Source organism: Lemur catta, chromosome 9 (assembly GCF_020740605.2).
Source record: "Lemur catta isolate mLemCat1 chromosome 9, mLemCat1.pri, whole genome shotgun sequence".
Lineage (NCBI taxonomy): Eukaryota > Metazoa > Chordata > Mammalia > Primates > Lemuridae > Lemur > Lemur catta.
Genome location: NC_059136.1, coordinates 92,005,296 through 92,026,452, shown reverse-complemented (window position 1 = coordinate 92,026,452; position 21,157 = coordinate 92,005,296). Strand labels below are relative to the sequence as shown.

General features: G+C 39.1%; 1 protein-coding gene across 1 annotated transcript in view; it reads right to left on the bottom strand.

The window, feature by feature from the left end:
• Positions 1-21,157, bottom strand: part of TOX (thymocyte selection associated high mobility group box) — a 290,979-nt gene that overhangs the window by 2,165 nt on the left and 267,657 nt on the right. Inside the window, exons 6-8 of the mRNA XM_045560889.1 lie at positions 18,556-18,636; positions 6,834-7,220; positions 313-464 (exon numbers count right to left, since the gene is read on the bottom strand). Coding sequence (XP_045416845.1) covers positions 313-464; positions 6,834-7,220; positions 18,556-18,636 — 620 coding nt within the window. The remainder of the gene's footprint in view (positions 1-312; positions 465-6,833; positions 7,221-18,555; positions 18,637-21,157) is intronic.

Here is a 21,157-nt window from a genome sequence, read left to right as displayed (position 1 = left end):
CTGTGCTACAGGTGACGACGGGGGAGGTATGGTTTTCAATTACTTGTAGCCTGAGGGATGGACTTGTGCCCTGCAAAAGTGCACAGTTAATTAACCTACATCTAAAGCGAGCAGTGATCTAAAGGCATTTACTTTTGGAGGGGCTAGAGGACTGCTTAAAAATGTCTGGAGCGGTGTCTTCCGCCTGCATGAACCAGGAATCATCCCCACCCATCGTGTTTTTGAAAGCAGGAAGAAACGACGGACGGACAGGGCACGGCATGCATGCTATGAGCGCGGTCCACCACCAGGTGGCGACGACCGGCCGCTTACCCACTACTGCAGTAGTCGTTATTCCAGTCCACCGGCTGAGGGGGAGGATTTCTGCACCCCGAACGCACATACTCCATTGCTTGGGTGACAACTTGTGCAGCTGTAGATGTAGGATTGATAATAGTCTGATAGTCAGGTTGAAGAGTAAATCCCTGAAAGGGAAAGCAAGTCCGCAAATAAGGATCAAAGTGCCTTTTTAAGAAGAAAAGCATCTAAATATTTATTCATTCTTTGCAAACACAGTAGGCCTCTTGCTTCTGTCTCTGCAAGGGCAAGCCTATGGGAAGGGCCCAGAAAACTTGAAACAAAGGTAGAAAAGAATTGCCCACAACCCCATTCTTCTTACCCCTCCCCTTCATTTAACCATGTGTCAGAAAACCTTTAATTATACTCTTGAGCAGATAAATTGAATTGAGAAACAATTTAAAATATAGAGATGCCAACTCAATCAAAACAAAGGGAGAAAAGGGCCTAAACCCCTCAGAGTTTATGTTTTCTATCAAACCTAAGGATACATTAATAGTTAATCCGCAGAATATGCAACAGAATCTTTTTTGAAGGATTCAGGCAGCAGGTGGCTGAGTGTTTTATTAGACTACACCTATTCACATATTGTTCTCAAAACCCTTTTTCTTCATTCAATCACAAAGGGACCATCTGCTTCTTCTTTTATTTGTACTTCTCTCTCAGCTAAAAAATTTCAACCAAAGCTTTTTAACAGTTGTTGGACTAATACTGGGAAAGAGATTCAAAACAACTTGCCATTGGAAGACACAGAGAGAGAAAAGTGAAAGACAAAGCAAATATTTTTTAATTGAAAAATCTATTAACTAGCAAACAATAATCAGACTTCAGGAAGATTCTTTTAATACACTAGCATGGTGAAGTGTTGACTTTTAATCCTAGCAAAGCTATTAAAAATTCAAGGACAGAATCTCTGAAGTATATAGCTATATCTGGTAAACAAAAAGCATTATACACTAAGATTTATTTTTAGCTTCTCTGGTGAATTCAAGAGCAGCATAAGCAAGCTTTGCTGGAAATGACCAAAAAAGCAACTTAATTAACCTCGTGGTTGTCTTTGCAGCGGAGTCTATCCATGGTTTGTAACCACTAAGAAATCAAGAGATTTTAAAATGAACCATTCTCTGTTTACTTGCAGAAAGCTTTTGAAGGCATAATATTGTTGAATTTTTACTTTTAAAAACTCAGCAAGATGATCAGAGGATTGATTTCCTTAGACATTTATGCATATTTGGGTGTCCCTTGTGTAAAGACTCAAAGATGCCTATTATCAAATGTTCCTAATTCTCAATATTGGCTTTAAGATATTAATTTATTTTCCATTCAAATGATAAAGACTTTAAGCCAATGTCCCCACCGACTCCCACCCAATCTCTGAATGATTGGAAACAAATCATTGACAAATGGAGAACTCAGCCAGACTGGTTATTTGACCTCACACAGACTACAAGAAATAGAATGTTTCCTAAATTAACAACTGACTTGTGGGAAATAGGTTTGTCTCTGTAGACATCACCCATAGCTGAAGCTGGAAGCATCTTCCAGAATGAAAGGGTCACAGTAAGAGACACAGCTGGCTGTTTGGGTCTCCACTTCTTTCCAGGCTAATTCTTCTCTCTCCAGACCATCCCACATCTCCAACATGTAGAGTCTCACTGGCTTCAATGAAATGTTTTTACGGGGCTTACTGTTCAGCGTTCTCAGTTTCTTTCCCTAGAGAGTGTGACTCTGGGCAAACAGCAGGAGAAAGGTCTGGGAGAAGCCTTGTCTGGACTCCTTTGACCACATCACAAAGGCTGCTGGAAGGACCCTGGGGTCAGAGTGTTTCAAGTGCTTACTGAATATTCTCAGGGCCTAGCCCATAGCAGTGGCCAATAAATCATGTTTTTCAGTAAGTAAAGTTTAGTACCGATTGTTCAATGCTGCTATTGGAAGTCATGGGCATGTATAAATGTGTAAATGCCAGGGCTTTCCTATCTTCTTAATGTAAAGTTCTCCACATTGGATTTTTACACGATTGATAAAATGTAACCTAGAAGTAAACAAGTCTCAAAAAAAGAGTAGTTGAAAATATCTTGACTTAGTTGAAGGTACGGAATCATATGAAAAAGCAAAACAAAACCAAAAACACAAACACAAGCAAACAAAAAACCCAACCACCACCCAAAAAAGCCCATCTCCCCTTCCCCGCCTTCCCCACACAAACAAAAGAAACCACCATTGCTTTTTTTCCTATCCAATGAAAATAGTTCCTCAGGTGGGTTAGAGAATCATTAGAAAAAATTATGTTTTCAGTTATTAGTTTAAGATTAAATGGGTGACTTCAGTTTATAAAACCAAAATTATGTGTTATGTACAAAGTTCAAAGATTTAGAATTCAGCTAACTTCAATGTCTAAATTTAAGATCACTAATATCGAAAACACCCAAGGACCAAGAAAAATACAAGCTAAGCCTGAAGTAACACATTATTTAATATTATTTTACTTTCTTTCAATTTAGAAAATGAAATATTCTTCTGAACACTCTACAAAGAGATGCTGAGGTCAAACTTGGAGCTAAGTACATATTTATCACTGATGTAAACATGAAACAACAATGATGATATAAATTTTTTTGAAAAATGTTTGCTTAGCAGTCTAATTAAACAAGACTGAATATTTTGCATTTTAATGCTCAGGAGAAAAATCACCAACTGTTTTGTAGCATGCCTGGAATTTTAAATTTCATTTTCTGGTGCCAGATTGAAATAAAAATAGGAAACATGATAAAGATTAATTTGATGTCAGAAGGGACATTTGCTCTTTAATTAGATTTCTGTAGCCCTAGCAGTTTTCTTGTGCCACCATAGCAAGTCCGAAAAAGCCTGCAGCACATTCAAACAGTGATCCTCATATCCACACTTTACTGGGAACTAATTTCATTTCCTGCCTGTCTGGAGAGGTATTTTCAACAGGCATCAATGTTTTTGTCTTCACAACTGATTTATTCATCAATCTCAATGTGATTTTTTTAAACCTTTAAATTACACCCAAATCCTAAAGCAGCTGTTTATTACACAAGGAAATTGAAAATCTGTCTGTGTGATATCATACAAAGATTTTTTTCTTAAGGTTATAAAGGAAGTTGACAGATATTAATGATTTTTTTCTCTTGACCTCATTCAACAATATAGTGAGCAGAAAAAATGGAAGAAAACTGGACAAAAAATAAAATAAAATAACAGGTCTGTGGGTTCAATGTATAAAATATTATTCCAGAAAAAAATGAAACCATTATTTCTGGTGGATTATATAATCATTTTTGTAGGATACATTCATTTTCAACAGGATAATAAAATAGCTAAAATAATGCTGAAATACGAGACATTATTTTAAAAATACAGTAGCTGTTAACTTCTTTCTCTTTTTTTCTTTCTCTTTTCCTTTTTTTTTTTTTTTTTTGGTGTTTGAATATGTGAACATGGCCCCCATGGGAGACAGCAAACATCTTTAGGAGACAGGTAGTTTGGATGATGAATCAGACAGGTCAACTTTCACCCACAGCTTGAGTCCACTGCTAAGGGCTAAAGACTAACTGATGACTTGGACCTTGGCCCCAGCAGTCTGTTGGGACTGCAGTAAATGAAGTGACTCAAGGAGTGATGGACTCCCCTTTTGATCCTGATTTTAGGATTATCAATTTACTGGGGCTGCCGTTCCCCTTCACCTGCAGGATCCCACTCCAATTACATGCCCATGATGCTGAACTTACCCCAACTCAGTTTCTATACACCTGCTTCCAGCTGGCCTCCTTCCCAACTCCTGGACAAGCCCAGAACCCCTTTCCTGGCTGCTGGTCTCTGCAGAAATGAGCCCCCATGCCCTTCCCACTTCCAATCTCTAAAGGGTACCTCCTCTTCTCATCCTGGAGGCCTTTGTGCCAGCCCTGGAGAGGGGCCTTCCTTGTTCATCTCAGCTGAAGGCTCTGCCCTTCCTCCATGCGCTCTGCAGTCAGTCTTCCAGTTTTATTTTGCTCATGGGCTCCTCATTATTTGTTCCTCTTCTTACCACGACTACCCCTGCCCTCAACTCCATGGGGCAGGGGTCTCATTACCTGTTCTCATTTATCACTCAATTTCCAGAGTCTAGACAGTGCCTGGCACATGTTAGGGGCTCCATTAATGTTTTGTGACTCAATTAAATTTTTAAAAATTTCCAGGGAATTGAGATTCTGTAACCTAATCCATAATTCCTTCCTAGAGTTAAACACTTTCATTACTCGTGTCTTTATTTGTTTAAATACTCAATGATTATTTTAACTACTTACCATGATCAAAGCATTGTTAAAGTGATTTTAGTTAAAACTGTCTCCATTTGGGGATCATGCCATTTTGTCTTCTGTTAGTAATGTAAATTGAAATCAGGTCCTACCGTCGCAGTGAGAACACTTTTGACATAAACTAATAGAACCGACTTAAAGACTGATGAATAACTTGTCCAATGCAATATATTCTCTTTTTTCCTATTCAGTTAAGACTCTCTATGAAGAGACAAATCTCTTGAACTTGTACATGTGGCCTTATGTAATTCTGAAATATCTGAAAACTATTCAGGATCACAGCCAGCTCATCCGAGGTATTACTGTTAGAATCAATAGAAAAAGGAACCGTCTCGGAGTGGATGCATAAGAAAGATCTCCCCTTTGAATAGAGCTCTAGCTCTCAGCTTGGTGAGGGGACTGAACTCTTGGCATTATTCCCTCCAGGAACAAACAGCCCCCAGCTACAGCTCTGCGAGCAAAACATGGGTTCTTAGCTGGGCAGCCCCTTAAGCAGCAGTCAACCCACCCGACCAAAGGCGGTGTCTCTCAGACTGTTAATTCTTCATGCAAACACTATTGGTACATTAAAATGTAAGGACACCTAAGAATGCCCCTTTTATTACCAGTGCTGTCTGATAGGAAGAGTGGAAATCTGACCCCCGAATATGACCTTGTCACACGCCTCTCTAGACGAGGTGGGATAATGGCTCTCACTGCAGTCTTCTTCCCCAGTGAGTCCACAATTGCTCTGTTGAATCCAGGTGAGAAAGTTGTCATAGCTTTATCAATATCCTTGGCTTAGGGACCTCTTCAGTAAGGAGAGGCATCCCTTTGCTCTCTGAAATACTTTGATTTTAGAACTGACCAGGATTTAAAGATTTTCCAAATTCTTGGGAGAAACAGGGTTTCTAATATGAAACAGTCTACAGTCAAGAGTGATTGAGAGTGAGAGGCAGCAAGCCTAGCATTTAAGAATCCAGCCTCTGGTTTCTGAACAGCTCTGGGTGGGAATTCTAGCTCCGACCTTATGAGCATATTACTGAACTCTGCCAAGCCTCGGTTTCCCCATTTGTAAAATGAAGATAATGCTAGTACCTGCACTGTACATTTTCTGAGAATTAATGATGAGGTAATATATTAAAGCATTGGGTTTATTATTGTCAGTTCTCGGAAATCCTGTCTACAATAATAATAATAATAATAATAATAATAATAATGAATTTGGGACTACATATAATTTCTCTTTCAGCCTTCCTCTCCCCTTCCCATGGTCCAACTACAGACTCAAATTCCACAGAGAGCTAGATATCAATTCTATAGGAAGCCTATGTTTGCCTTATTTACTTATAGTTCTGAGGACACTAGAGTAATTGGATTATAAAAATGATAGCTGACTTTAATATGGTTTGTAGTTTTGACCTTTATTTTTTTATAACAGGTTTTTAGGATTTTTGGAGGCTTTAAGTTCAATTTCACTTATATAATTTTCTCCTAATTTTCAGACTTTAAAATAACACCAAAACCCAAAAGGAAAATTGATTTCAAAGAAAAGTTAAGCTAGGATTGCACACAAATGGTTTCAATAATCAGGGAGTGGGCAGGGAGGCTTCCACACCTCCTGTGTTTTCCAATTTAAGCCGAAGCCAGATATCCATTTTAAAATAAAATTCTGGTTAAAATGTTCAGTTCTTAGGACTTTCAGGGTTCCACCAAATTTGGTATCAGACCTGATTTCATTTGGCAGCGTTTATTGGCCTCGATGTGCATACCAGTCAAGACTTTCTCATTCCCAAACAATATTTTTTAAAAAAAAATTGTAGAATTCTCTATTCCAAAGAGATCTTTGGCAGCAGTTGGCATCTTAAAATAACAAATGTACTTTACTCAAGAAACAGAAAACAAGAAGGGTGATTAGAAATGTGAGGCAAAATGGATACGATGAAAAAGAAACTAGTGATTACGAAAAGCAGCAGCCATCAGTTGCTGTGATGGTGTCAGGCCGCACAAACTCACCACCTGTAAGTTACAGTTTTTAGAAAGCTGGTATGTGTTGAGTGTCCTCAATTCCCTCTCTGTCTCCACTTAAGTAGAAGAATAGAAAACACATACTGCGCATCCTTTGCCGAACAGACTCCCTGACCCCAGCCCTTCAGAAGACGGGGCTACCTGTGCACCCATCCGAGCCGCAGGACTTACTTGCTGCATGGTGGGAGAGTGCAAGGCCGCCTGGACCTGCATGGGGAGCTGGTTCCCGAGGGGCTGCTGCATGGCGAGAGGCTGGTGCTGCTGCATGTTGAGATGCTGGTGAAGAGGTGGGCTGATCTGGAGCGGGGGTGGGGGGGACACGGCCATGTTGGCTATAGAGACAGTCACTGGCATTTGGTTATTCGGCTTGGGGGCTATGTTCCTGGGGAGGCTAGGATGCATGGCGGTTAGGTGAGGATTCATTCCCGGTTGTTGGTGATAGTGGGAACTTAGGTACAGAGCCGAGTGGGCCTGGCTGGGCCCATGGAACACGGACGGCTTTGAATTGATCAGCTGAGGAGGTTGAGATGTCTTAACATCCACAGGTTCACTGTAGCTCTGTTGAGGAAACAAACAAGGGCAGAGTTAAGAGCCTGATATGTGAAGTATTGGATGCTTTGTGAGTTTACTCATAAACTTTGACTTGAGTCAACACCCATTACTGTTCTTTCTGTTTGTTTTTAGAGACAGGGTCTCCCTCTGTCACCCAGGCTGGAGTGCAGTGTCCCAATCATAGCTCACTGTAACCTCAAACTCCTGGGAGCAATCCTTCCACCTCAGCCTCCCAAGTAGCTGGGACTACAGATGTGCACCACCACGCTTGGCTAATTTATTTATTTATCTATTTTGTAGAAATGGGGATTTTGCTATGTTGCCCAGACTGGTCTCAAACTCTTGGCCTCAAGTGATCCTCCCACTTCAGCCTCCCAAAGTGCTGGGATGACAGGCATGAGCCACCATGCCTGGCCGCCATTACTATTCTTGACTCTCTTATCTAAAAATTCCTCCACCATTATTTGTAACATGACTTATACAAGACTGAGCTTCTTCTATCTCCTTTATTAACTCTAAAGCAATCTACAATGATGTCTTGTTCCTTTGCCTAAATGTTAAATTCTAACTTGGTGACTTTTCTCATCATCCAAACCAAGATGGGGGTGGGGAAGGACAGAGGCCGTGGATGCCGTAATGGGAAATACACGTGTAGCTCACTTGGAAAGTAACTCAGCTCTGGAGTTCTTCAAAGGAATGATTATGTTTATTTTTTTATTTTTCCTTTTTATATTCTCAAAGAGCCTAGGCCTAGATATTTTCACAAAGAAAATAAAGCTGGTTGATGGAAATGGATATGGAAGAAAAGAATTCTAAAATACCTTTCAGAACTCATATAAAACTATATTAATGTGTTCTTCAAAGTAACCACAGAACTTATCTTGATTTTTTAAATGAAGTTGGTGATGAATTGTCCCCCATAATGAAGTGGATAAAAATAATCTCTCTTAGAAATGTTAGAGTCCATCGTGAATTAATATAATTTTGCCCTAATTTTTTCCACACCTTCATGTGGTCATTTCCTAATAATCTTTTAGTTACTTAAAAACTAGACACTTCAGTGGAAATGGAAAAGAATCAAGCGTTCACCCTGAGGCATTTCCTCTTGGGCAGGAATCTACCCCCTACTTTTGCTGAGAGGAAGAGACTGATACAGCAAATGGTGGAAAGTGGAACCAACTGGAGAGAAAAGAAAAATGCCAAAATGGCCGTATGGAGAAAAAAGTCACTTTGTCAGAACGAGGTATTGAGGGCACATATATGCTATTATGCTGTGACCTCAATGTCATGCTTCTACAATTCTCAAGTCAAAGTGAGTTTCTTGCTACTCTGCACCACGGAGTGGGGCGCCCCGAGGCCCCTCCTGGTTGTCCCTGGTTGTCCCCGTGGACCGCCAGGCAGGGCACTTGGGGAAAGGGGTTTATCACACACAAGGGCACGGGACTCAAGCCAGGCAGCTTCATTATCAAAGTGAGCCTACAATACTGTTAATCATACAACGAATTTGTCCCCAGTAATGTAGGAAATTTTAACGAAAATCACAATGAGAATGATGCTACACATCTTTGCTGACTTGGGGGGGGGACAGGCGGTGGGAGGGCTATTAGCTCCACATTCTGTCTGTACATAAAGGACACATCTGACACCCATAAAAATATGCCAACCTCTGGAAATGTGGGGTCCGGGAGACCCTGACTGCTGCATACAGAGTATACAGTAAGGTGTACCCAAAGAATCCAAGCCTCTTCAAAGAGTCTTCTCATTCAGATATTTGTCTCTGTGTCAATGTTGATGCAGCCTTCTGAAATGGGCATGGGTGTTTAGACTCCCTGCCTTGTGTATCAACATTAAAAGTGTCAAAAATTGTTCCCCAAAAAGATTTTAAAGGGAGGCTGTAGACCAAAGAAGTTTTATTAAATATAGTTCCTAAAAGGTGCTTTCAATGAAAAAAACAAAACAAGTTTTAAGTAGTTTTTGTTTTTTGTTTTCTTTTGGCTTTCATTTTAAAATTCTTATTGTCGATGTGCAAATTAGTTAACAATTCAAGGAAAAGGTCAAACGGGTTAATACAGGCTGTGTAAACACTGACTACTTCTATATCAGAAAAACATGTACTGCAAATGATACGCCTCAAAAATTATTCCATATATGGCAAGAAGATAATGTGTTAAGCCTGTGAGTTTAAGTAATCTGGAAAAGTATTTTTGTTTTGTTTAAATTCCCTCTTTTTTAAGCCTATTGCAGAAGGGCTAGTTTCATATTAGTCACAGACTGTGTCAACTTCATACTGGAAAGAATTATATCTATAGAAATTAATACATGTTGGTACACCTTTATTTTTTGCTTTATAGTTGTTTTTAATTTAAAAAGAATAAAAGTCACTCACATTTCTCATGTGATCAAAACTATGAAATACATGTACTTGTGAAAATGTTTCATTTTTTATTTCTCTATTAGTAATAAGTATATCTTATTACTAATGAGGTGATTCTGGGCCACAGAAATAAAAATGTCAAATTCAAAATAAACAATGAATCCAATTCTCCTGAATTCTACCTTTTAAATAATAGCATGTGGTTCACCATCTAGAGAGATGATAGAAAGACAGATGCACGCAGAGATGGAGATAGAGACATACAGATTTATAGAAATCAGTAGAAAGCAGCCTAATTTCAGATACTTTATTGCCAACCTGCTAAAGCTCTCTGTTCTCATGGATAATCACACACAAAACATTATTTTTATCCAGCCATTTATTTGTTATTTATCTCCTCCATACCAAAGCAGGCAAAGACCAGTCTGCTTAAATCTATTTTGAAAGAGTAGTAACTTTCAATCATAGAAAGATTATTGGCAAACTCAGATTAAATAGATTTCCAAACATAATGATTCAGACAACACTTGAAACATGATTTTTAACAAAGAGGGAGGAAGAATTTTGGGAAGTTACATTTTTTTCTCTTTACGTTCTAAATTGTTGAATGTGACAAGATAAGTAGTGTGTCTAGCCACGTGCCTACATACAGCAGGCACTCCAGTGAGTTATCCCCCAATGTCCTTTTCACAAAGATGTCCTAAATTCTCAAAGAGAGGATCTTTTTTATGAGAGGGACTTTAATTTCTATAGCCCATGCATCTAGCACAGTGCAAAGTACACAGAGAACACAAACATGCTTGTTGAAAGAGTGAGTGACTATTCCTGAGCATTGCTCCGTGCCATCACTGTTGTCCCTGCTGAGACCTCTTGACAAGACACACCAATCCTCTTCCAAAGGTGTGAGGAAGTATCTGGAGGCTTGGAAAATCCACAGAGTATCAGATTGACCTTCCTTACTCTCTTCTCTGCTCTCAGCATGGACCATACCCTTCCTGAAGTGCTGAGAAATTACAGGCCTTCATTCCGTCCTTCGGTCGGGTACACTGTCCCTGATGGCTCACTGCTCTTGGGGGGATGGCGGCAGCAGGGGAGCTGGCTCTGTTCCACCCAGCTTTAGAGAATTTGTACCTTTATGTAAAGGTCCATACATTTAGCTGGGGAAAAACCGCTACTAGTTTCACTTCTGATTAATTATTAATAAGACTAATACAATAGACCATCTATTAGTTATGGAGCTATTTTATTGTTCTGGAAGACAGGTAGAATAAGTTCATTTTCAATAGCAAGCTACCATGAATTCATAATCTGATTAAATGGAAATATGAAGAAAACGTAAATTAATATACTCTCACGGTAATTTTCTTCCAATTTATCTGTGAAAACAAGGCTATAATTTTGCTGATCAGTTATACTGTATATGAAGATCTCTATGCCTACCATCCAGAAAGTAGAACTAGTTTCTCATGCATATTAAATAATTCACATTTGTTTCTACTTTCAAACATATTAACTGCTTTTATTTAGTGATGAATGTCTTGTGTTGGTCACCTGACAAATGTGATTTTACTAGTGCATATACAACTGAAAATCAACCTTTGAATCTGACATGTTCAGGGGAACATGTTGGTTTCTTGCTGTTAGTTTCTGAGTATATTCTCTTTCCTACTTGCTTTTGGACCATAGCTTCTGAAAGATGTTTGCTACAAGCACAAAAGGGCATTACTGGCCTTAGAGACCTTTTGGGTCTTATCTGTAGAGGCTTCCTCTGACATATGCAAAATGTACAAAGGATACAACTCTATAAGACTTAAGATACTTCTTATTAACCAAGCTGTTGGTTATCCAAGATGGCTGCAATCCCATTTACTTTGTATAATGAAGATGATACTGCACAGTGTATTAATTCCCCCACTCTGGGATGATATGTGCTATAAAAATGAAAGATCGACAAAGCAATTGTTATTTAAAATAGCAAAGTATAAACACAAGACATAAAACTCAGTGGAAGCAACAATATAGGAGTTGCTGAACCAAATCAAATTAATAGTCCATCTAATTTGATTCTGGTTTTCAGCACTGACCGATACTTGATGCATTGGAAATTAAACAAAATTTATGCACCTACTCAATTGTGCATTGTTACTTCTGGAAGGAAAATTCTTCCTGGTCCATGCAGGTGATTAACTTATACCCTGAAGCATGAGATTTTATTATCTTTAAATCACAATCTGGGTTTACAGAGCTGCAAATTTTATGTTAACAGTCATAAAATGATCCATCCTATTTGCAAATTCAGCCTCAGTATTTGTCTCGATAGCTCTCATGGCATAAATTCTATAAGTTTACCTCATCCCGTAAAAAAAAAAAAATCATTTCTTTTATTTGTTTTGAATTCACTCTCCTTTAATTGAATTTAGCATTGTGTTTCTTTATTACTGATCATGGCAAAAGAAAATTTGCTTAATTTGATTCAATATTGTCCTGTTCTGTACATTAAAAAAAATGTTTTCATTGTCCTTTATAAGTTTTGGTACTTAATGAACTACTCAAGGTAGAAACAAAATGTGATATTTGATGTGTGACTTTAAAGTCATGAATATGATTGCTTTAACAAGCCAACCAAATGCCATCTCCTTCCAGGTTGGCACTTCTGGAAAGCTGTATACTTATTTCAATAATGCTGCTTTGACTTGGGATATTTGGGAAATTCCCTACTGGAATTCTCTTTAGAGCCAGTGGGACACTGTTTTACATATCCTCAGACAACTCTTTGTCTTTTGATGGCGAATTTGATTTTTGGAAACAGCTAATAGTCACTTGAAGCCAAGTCTGTGGGTTATATCTGGGTGATGTTAGGGGAAAAGAATGAGGTGTGAAAACAATGTAACAAGATTGATTTTCTAATGTGGCTCATAAACTCTTCCTGGCTGCAGTTCTAAAAGAGGAGTTTCAAAAATTTTTTGAACTCTGGGAGCAATAATAAAATAAGTTTGTAGCCTCCCAAGGTAACTACTTTGAATGCAACACTCATTTTGGGAATATAAATTTTGGTCTATGTGGTAAGATGAAACTAGTTCCATTGCTCTAAAGTTATACATTGTTTTCAGCATAATAATTTAGATCCATGTCTAGAAATTCCTGAGTCTATGGAAAAACCATATTTCCTTAAGCTTTATTTAATAGCTCAACCCTGTATGACCTTCAATAATGTGTAAAACTGCTTAAGCCAGGAAGCCCCAGCCTTCATGATAGCTTATATTCTTGGCCCTCTTTGCAGGGTTCATAAAGACCATTTCACTTAAGAAAGCTTGAGATGAATGCACTTTTGTTTATATCTAGATCATTTCTTATTTTTATAAAGGGACATAGCTATGAAACAAATTTTGCTTATTTTCATTGTCACTTCTAACATTTCTTTGTATTAAAGTAGCTTTGCAGACAAATCAAAAATATGATCCTGCTAAATTTTCAGTGATACACAAATCTTGTCTTACTCCTTTGCACACCTACAATCACACTAAAACTGAAATTAATAATATAATAGCTTGTATTTATTAAGTGCTTCCTATGTTCAGGATTCTAAACCATGCAGGTTCTTTTTAAAAATTTTTATTTTAAAAGTTTTATTTTATTGTGGTAAGAACACTTAAGATCTATCCTCTTAACAAATTTAAATGTACAATACAGTATTGTCAAATCAAGGTCCAATGTTGTACAGTAGATCTCTAGAGCTAATTCATCTTGCTTGATTAAAACTTCATGCCTGTTGACCAGCAACTCCTCATTCCCCCTCCTCCAGCCTCTGGCAACCACCATTCTCCTCTTTGATTCTGTGTGTTTCACTATTTTAGATACTCCTATAAGCGGAATCAGGCAGTACTTGTCTTTCTGTGACTGACTTATTTCATTTAGCATAATGTCCTTAAGTGAACCATGTAATTTATATAGATTTTCTTATTTTATCCTCATGGAAACCCTATGATGTAGCTCCTATTGTCTTCTCTGTTTAACACTTGAATAAACTAGGACTTAGACTATCTAAGTAACCGCATGAAGACATGAGGTTGGGAAGTGGGAAACCTTGATTTGAACCCAGATCCATCTACCTCCAGTGACTGCAGACTTTTCAGCTCTCTGAGGACTCTTCCAGTATGACAGTGGTGGCACTTTTAGAGGTCCTCAAACAGGCTTCCCTTGATTCCTTATGAGGTTGAAAATACTTTAGAGACCTTCTCCAATCCTTACTTATAACTTTTGCTTCTGTTTTTAAACTTCTCTACGGAAAAAATTGTTTATTCCTATAATTCAAGAGTTTAGCAATGCTCCCTGTACAGATGAAATTCCTCTAGGTTGAAATGACATCTATTTTCTTGTTTTATAATCAGAGAAAATGGAGCGTGAGTAATCACTATGCCATGTTTAATGCCACTGTGGACCTGAACATCTCTAAGTCTTTGTTTTCTCGGTTTAGTAATACCGCATCCTCTCTTCTCTGCTACTATTTTAACTTGTGACCTTTCAGCCGCTTTTATGACTTTTTCCAACTTTCTCCTTTAAATGAAAGAGCCTAAAATTGAATAAAGTATTCTGGGTTCCGACCAGTGCTGTTGGCCACCCTCTGTGCTCCCACTGATGGGCCGTGCAATTCTGATGTGCGGGGAGTGGCCAGTGCTGGGCAGTTCTGTCACTGGCTCCATATGACTGGGTGAAGCACCCACCCAGCAGCAATGGCGTGGTTCAGAGCATGGTGTCCAACTTCTACAGACCCAGATTCCTCTGAAGGTCTCTAGGTAGCACCTGGTGGGGGTAAGGGTGGCTGAGAGTGGGCGGAGTTCTGGACCTCAGCCTCATTTTAGCCAGGGCAGTACTCTTAACTGTTTAATGTATAAAAGTTGGCATGGAATTTAAGTGGAAACAATAAGAGGTCCCAGTTTCAAAGATAAAAAATATTTGACAAGCACTCACGTGGAGAAAAGCCTACAAGCTCTAGAACAAGACGGGGAGGAGTTTGAGTTCTCACTCTGCTACCACCAGCCTCTCCCCACCGTGGGCAAGCCAGTTAATCTCTCTTCCTGGAGACTGCCTAGAAAATGGGGCCAAATCCTACTGTGCAGGGCTGTTGGGAGGATGAGTAGGAAGAGATGTAAAATGCCCAGCACAGTCTATGGTGCATAGAAGATACTCCACAGCAGGGTGTCATTTGTATTCCTGTTACTATTGGGAAAAATCCAGAATCCTGCTGAGAGCGTGCCAGCATTGTCATTTTGAAGTCCAAAGGTTAGAATATTCATTTGCTAGGACTGAGCTTTTTTATTTTTTGGTAAGTTTCAATTTGACTCAGGTGTGGAGTTATGTTAAGTAACATGCTGGATTAGATGCTTATAGTACCTTGAAACTGCAGAAGTAGTCACTGAAAGGGGAAGAGCATCATTAATCCTATGACTCGGTTTCACAGGTAGTCAATGGTCCCCGGCTGCTTCCATTTTTGATTATGTTCTGTAAGAAGCAGCTAAGTTTTAGAGTCCTGTTTTGAACCTTTTGAGTGTTACGGAACATTCCACTTGGATCTGTCAGCACCTAGCCCTGGGCCCAGCGTGGAACAGGCATCCTGTGGGCCTGCCCGGGATGCGGAGTGTGGCCGCGAATTAGCAAGACCCATTGGCCTAGGAGTTCAAAGCCTCGTTGGGCGAAACGAATGCCTTGCAAAGAAAATTGGTACTAAAATGTGTAGCTCTGGAGGAGTAAGTCCAAGTTGCTGGCAAGAAATTAGGAAAACGGACTCTGGCTAACACAGTTTTTCATGAACAAAAATGACCTTACAAGAGAGAATGACAATGCTCTGCCGGGACGCCGGGGCAGTGGGCGTTTTAGGGATTCAGGAGAGCACGCTGGTAGGACCCGTGAGCAGCATGGCCCTGCAGAAAGCCCGAGAACAGTGCAGGTCAGCATCTGCACTGGCTACCCGTGTGACCTCTTTCCTGTTCAGTGAAACGTGGATAATCAAGCCTACTTCAAGGGATAAGGCACTAAGGGAATTGATGTACGTAAAATATTTCAAAAATAGAAATGCCACCAGGCCACCCCCTACTGAAACCCATCCAGTGGCTCCCCTTTGTCCTGAGAATAACCCTAGCTCCTTTTGACATCCTGCAAAAACCTCAGAATTTTCCTCCTGCCCCTCTTCCCAGCTTCAGTCCAACCACACTCCCTCTGTTCACTCAGCTCTGGCCACACTGACCTCCTCTCAATTCAAGGGGACATTTTCCGTGTCATTGCCCTTGCTGTGGCACTGCCTGGCTGGCACTCTCCTTTGGCTCTCTGGGTCCACAAGCTCCCCTCCTCCTTGGACCCCCAGTTCCAATGTCACCTCTTCAAAGAGGTCTTTGCAGAGCACCTTAGCAGAGTCCTTATTTCCTTCGTATGCTTGGATTCTCAAGGATATCGGTCATTTATTAGTTTATGTTTTCACTGTTGGTTCTCTTGGCTAAAGAGAAAGTTCTTTGAGTCTAGGAGATGGGATTGCCTGTTCCCCACTGCATGCTCTGAGCCAGGCACAGTGCATGGCACAGAGCACATGCCCAGGAAAACTGGTGGAATGAATACATGAAAGAATGAACAGGAAAAATATAGAGCTTTGCTGGTACATGGTAGGTAGTTCCCTGGAATTGTAACTATGAATTATATTGTGTACCATTTTCTGTTTGCTCCTTTAGCTTTTTCAGAATAAGGAAATAATTTATAATATAGTAAAAAATTATAATGTAGAAAAACATATTTAAATATGGATGGTTATTATTTGACTTGTCATAATTAAAATGGAAAACAATGAGATTTTTATATATGTTACCATATGCTATGGGAAGGTAGGCTGGAAAATTTTCTGTAGGTGCCTAGAAAGTTATACTGCAAATATCCACTCACATACAACACCAGAGGGTCATTTTTCTAACCTGGAGAGGGTGTTTGTAACTTTCCTTCAATTTGTATACACACAATAGATAGCTGTACATAAATAGATATTCAACAGCTCCAGCAAAATTCCTACTGCCAAAGAAAAGAAAAATGTCAGAGTAAGCTGTAAAAAAAGTGCTTGGTTTTTTAAATGTAGAAATGGCAATTCGCAGCATTTATACAAATTGCCGTATACTGCGGGTTGCAACTCTGAGACTGAATAGTAAAAAAAGTTGCAGCTAAGAGCAAATCTGAGGACACTTGTTTTGAAAGTGAAGGCTTAGTCAGTATTATAGCATTCTGGCAATCAGCATACCATTAGCCAGAGTGCCTTGTATTAGGATTGAGACCTCATGTATTGGTTTTCTTGTATGTAACATGCTCCTATTAAAACTCTATTTAAAATGTTCAAAAAGGATTTCATCTTGGATCAAATAAGGAGAATTCACTTTTTAAAAGTCTCCCTTGGCAACAGAGTGAGACTCTGTCTCAAAAAAAAAAAAAAAAAGTCTCCCTTATATTTCTGGCAATCTGTGACAATATCAATATGCCTAATCCAACGGCTAGATGAATCTGACATTTTGTACATTATTTTTTTGTTATAATTTTACATTCTGTGAATTCTATACATATACAGAAATGTGAGAGGGTATGAGCACAGAACATAAATAGCTTCAAAAGGAGTTAGATAAATTAGAAAGTGTGAGATCCACAGTGAGATAATACAAAAGAGCTAGAAATTTTAAGGCAAATCATATATAATAAGTTTTCCCACAATGTCATACCTCAGAAGTGGAACATGAAGTTGTGTTAGACTCCTGGCATACTGAAATGCCTTATACCTTTGTTTTTTGAGCTTTTTTCTTCTCTGTGTCAGTACATTTAGTACATATTTTCCTCAATAAAAAACTATATAATTATTTTAGAGTTGTTAGGATAGGATTAGATATTTGTGAATGAAAAAACAAAGTATTTTTTGTGAGTGAACGAGAGGAAGTCCAGAGCCCTGGGCCACAGTTAGTAAACTAACAGCCACGTTTGTACATAAGATGACACAGTGTCTAGTGCCTGTAGCCTCAGGTTACCTTCCTGAGAATTCTAAAGGCAAATTGTATCTTTAGTAACATGAGACCAAACAGAGTCAACTCTTGAGTATTTATAATAGGAAGGACAAATGTTTAAGATATTCTAAAGCACAACATATTTTTAAGTGGTGTTTTTATTTTCAAACAAAATGATGTGATTTTTTCCCTCCTGACCAGCTTACCTCTTACTGATGCTGTAATAAGTCTAGAACTTCAAACAGTTGGCATCTCCTCAGTAAAGGCCAAAGGGATGGGGCTGGGGGAGGCCATTTAAGAGTGGGATATGGGCCGGGCACGGTGGCTCACGCCTGTAATCCTAGCACTCTGGGAAGCCGAGGCTGGAGGATCGCTCAAGGTCAGGAGTTCGAGACCAGCCTGAGCAAGAGTGAGACCCCGTCTCTACTAAAAAACAGAAAGAAATTAACTGGACAACTAAAAAAATATATATAGAGAAAAAATTAGCCAGGCATGGTGGCACATGCCTGTAATCCCAGCTGCTCGGGAGGCTGAGACAGAAGGATTGCTTGAGCCCAGGAGTTTGAGGTTGCTGTGAGCTAGGCTGATGCCATGGCACTCCAGCTGGGCAACAGAGCAAGACTCTGTCTCAAAAAAAAAAAAAAAAAAAAAAGAGTGGGATATGGAGAGATAGAAAGTTGGCACAGGATTAAGAATGTGCTGTGACTAATTCACAGAGCCAATAATCCACAGGTGGACAATATTTTATAAAAGGCCCAGAGGATGCTGCTCTGGTCTTTTGGGGATGAACAAATATTTCCATAACATATAGCTTTCTTTAGGATTTACTTTTTTCTTTCAACAAAGAAGATTGTGCAAAAATGCTAAAGTGATCTTTTATGCCTTTAAATGACTATCAAAATCTGCACCGAGATGGCCACATCCGTCACAACACCACACAATCGCACGTTACCTTGGATACGAGGCTGGCTCTGTATGCTGCTAGTTGCTTCAGGTACTCCTTCTTTGCAGCCTCGGTTTTCTTTTTATAGACCTGCAACAACAACAATAAGTCTTAAATTAGAAAGTGCATCTGCTTTTGTTTTCAGAGAAGTACAATACAGAATGATAATTGCACACACATACACACACCTATAGTTATATAATAATATATATCTCTCCAAAGATTGTGTTTTCTTACTAAAATAGGCTTTTAAGATGTATGGCAATAGACAAGATAAGAAGATTAACAACAGTAAAATTTTACATTTTGCATAAAGCATATGAAAGGATTTATATGGGTTACTTTGAGCATGGAGGTAGTTGGCTTAGAAAGATACTACTGATGAAGGTTCCCAGGGAAACCACACACGAGTAAATAAGGCATCCGTGTTTATATAAAGGGCAGATAATTCCACTGTGCGTTCATATCCTAGCATATGTTGTTCCATGCTAACTACAACAACAAAGACTTCTAAGATGACGAATCATATTTAACAAGCAAATCAAAGGAAATGCAGTGGAATTTGCACTATTGTAATGGATTTCATAACTATTTTAACATTTTGAGTCGTGAAGTCCTGTTTTCAAAGACTCAGGAAACGGGGATGGCAGTCAAGGCCGCATCCGGGAGTGGAAAGGGACCTGCGTGGCTGAGGACCGCACGCGTGCCCCGCCCTGCAGCCTGCTCCGGGCTGGCCCTTTCCAGGGAAAACACTGGGTCACACGGATCCGTGGACGCCTCATTTTGAACAGGTAAAAATGTTCTGAAATGCATTTCAGTTTACAGGAGCTTTTCATTTCTGAGAGGGAATCATCTTGAAAATAAAAGTAAAATCATCCTAAATTGAGCACAAGTACTGCAAAATGACTTGCTTGTGTGCTAAAGGTCACCTCGCTAAGTTAAACAGAGAGCAGTCATTAGAGTCAAAAATGAAAGATTAGCAAAGTGAACACACGTGGTCGTCTGCTACCACTAAGTTGATTCTTTTAGGGCTTTAGAGTATATTTTTGGCAATCTTTTGAAATTAGCCAGAGAGAACAAAATATTTTTCATCATTGACTGTGTAAATGGAAATGCATTTTCACTGATACAAGTGTTTTGAATTCCCCACATCTTGAATTTCACAGCAGGGAATAAGGCCTGCCTAATATGTTGTAATGCTGAGCTCAAAAACAGACACACAGATCAGTATAGAAAAGCGGCTTTAGAATTAGTCAAAGTAGTTAAATATAAATTATATCTAAAGACCAAATATCTGCCAGTCGGCGGCCGAAGTCAATTTATGGTTTCAAATGCTGACTGTGGTTTGCTGAGCCCAACACCAACTATGAAATTCAAGATGTGAGAAATATTATTGCTCATGAACATTTTAATTAAAGCAGAACATTTTACTTAAGTTAAATAAATGACTAACCTGGTCAACAGAATTGCAACAGGACCCTATGAAATGAATGTGCTAATTATTCTCCTTAAGGGAGGTCTTCAGCCTTGACTTTTATATATGGCATTTAGGTATAATAAAAGCCAGTTAAAAGTAAGGCATTAAAAATTAGTACAATTTTATCATATAATCATTGTGCTATCTTTACTATGTGTGAAACTAAAGGAACTTTAAAAATTTTATTTAGGAGTTTTTTTTGTTTTTTTTTTTTTTGTTTTTTATTTTTATTTTTTTTAAGTAAAAAAAGCCAATAAATACTTTGGTTCAAGTACAGAAGGGTTCTAAATCTACTGAGCTAATTATTGGAAGTCAAATCTAGATTTTCAAAACTCACACATGAAAACAAATAAATGCCCCAGTAAGCGCCTTTGAGCAGTAGGATCCGTGTATATTGCGTGCCTCAGTGCGGCCACGAGCAGAAACATAGAGCTCTCCTGCTTTTTATTGATTTACGTTTTTCTTGAGAGACAGATTTCTGTTTATAGTTTTCCTTAATCCTCCTCTCCAAGACATAATTTATAATTAATGACTTTAAACTGACAATGTTTACATTTGCTTTTAATACCCTAAAAACTGTTTCGAGAGGGTTTTTCTCCCACACAGATGGAAAACCTATTCAGGACTCTGAAGCAAATACTTAGTAAATATACCATTGCTGGTAATACACATTTGTATATCCGAAGCATCTCTATCCAGTTTTTATTAATATGCTACTCCAAGTGACCCCATTCAGCTGACAAGGGTTCGTTTTGCTTCCAAAGGCAAATGTAACACACTTTGTCCGCGGCATTGCCCAGAGCGGCATTTTCTCAGCAGCAGCAGATACCACGGCACTGCCAGCTGGCCTCCCTGTAGTATCTATCATCTTTCTTTCCTTGCTTTCTACTGCAACAGCAACAGTGTTACTATGATGCTGTCCGTTTGTTGGGCTACTGGCAATTAACATCACACAAAGTGTTAACTTTCCTGAAATTTGTTGCTTAATAACCAGGGGAGAAAGGTGGCCAACTGCGTGCATGTCAGGCTGATGTGTGGCCCTGGTTTCACTGCAGAATCGATGCTGTTAGGGGCTACCTGACTAGCATTCAGAGTCCCCTGTTTTCTACAAATGGCTCCCTATTGGCTATTGAT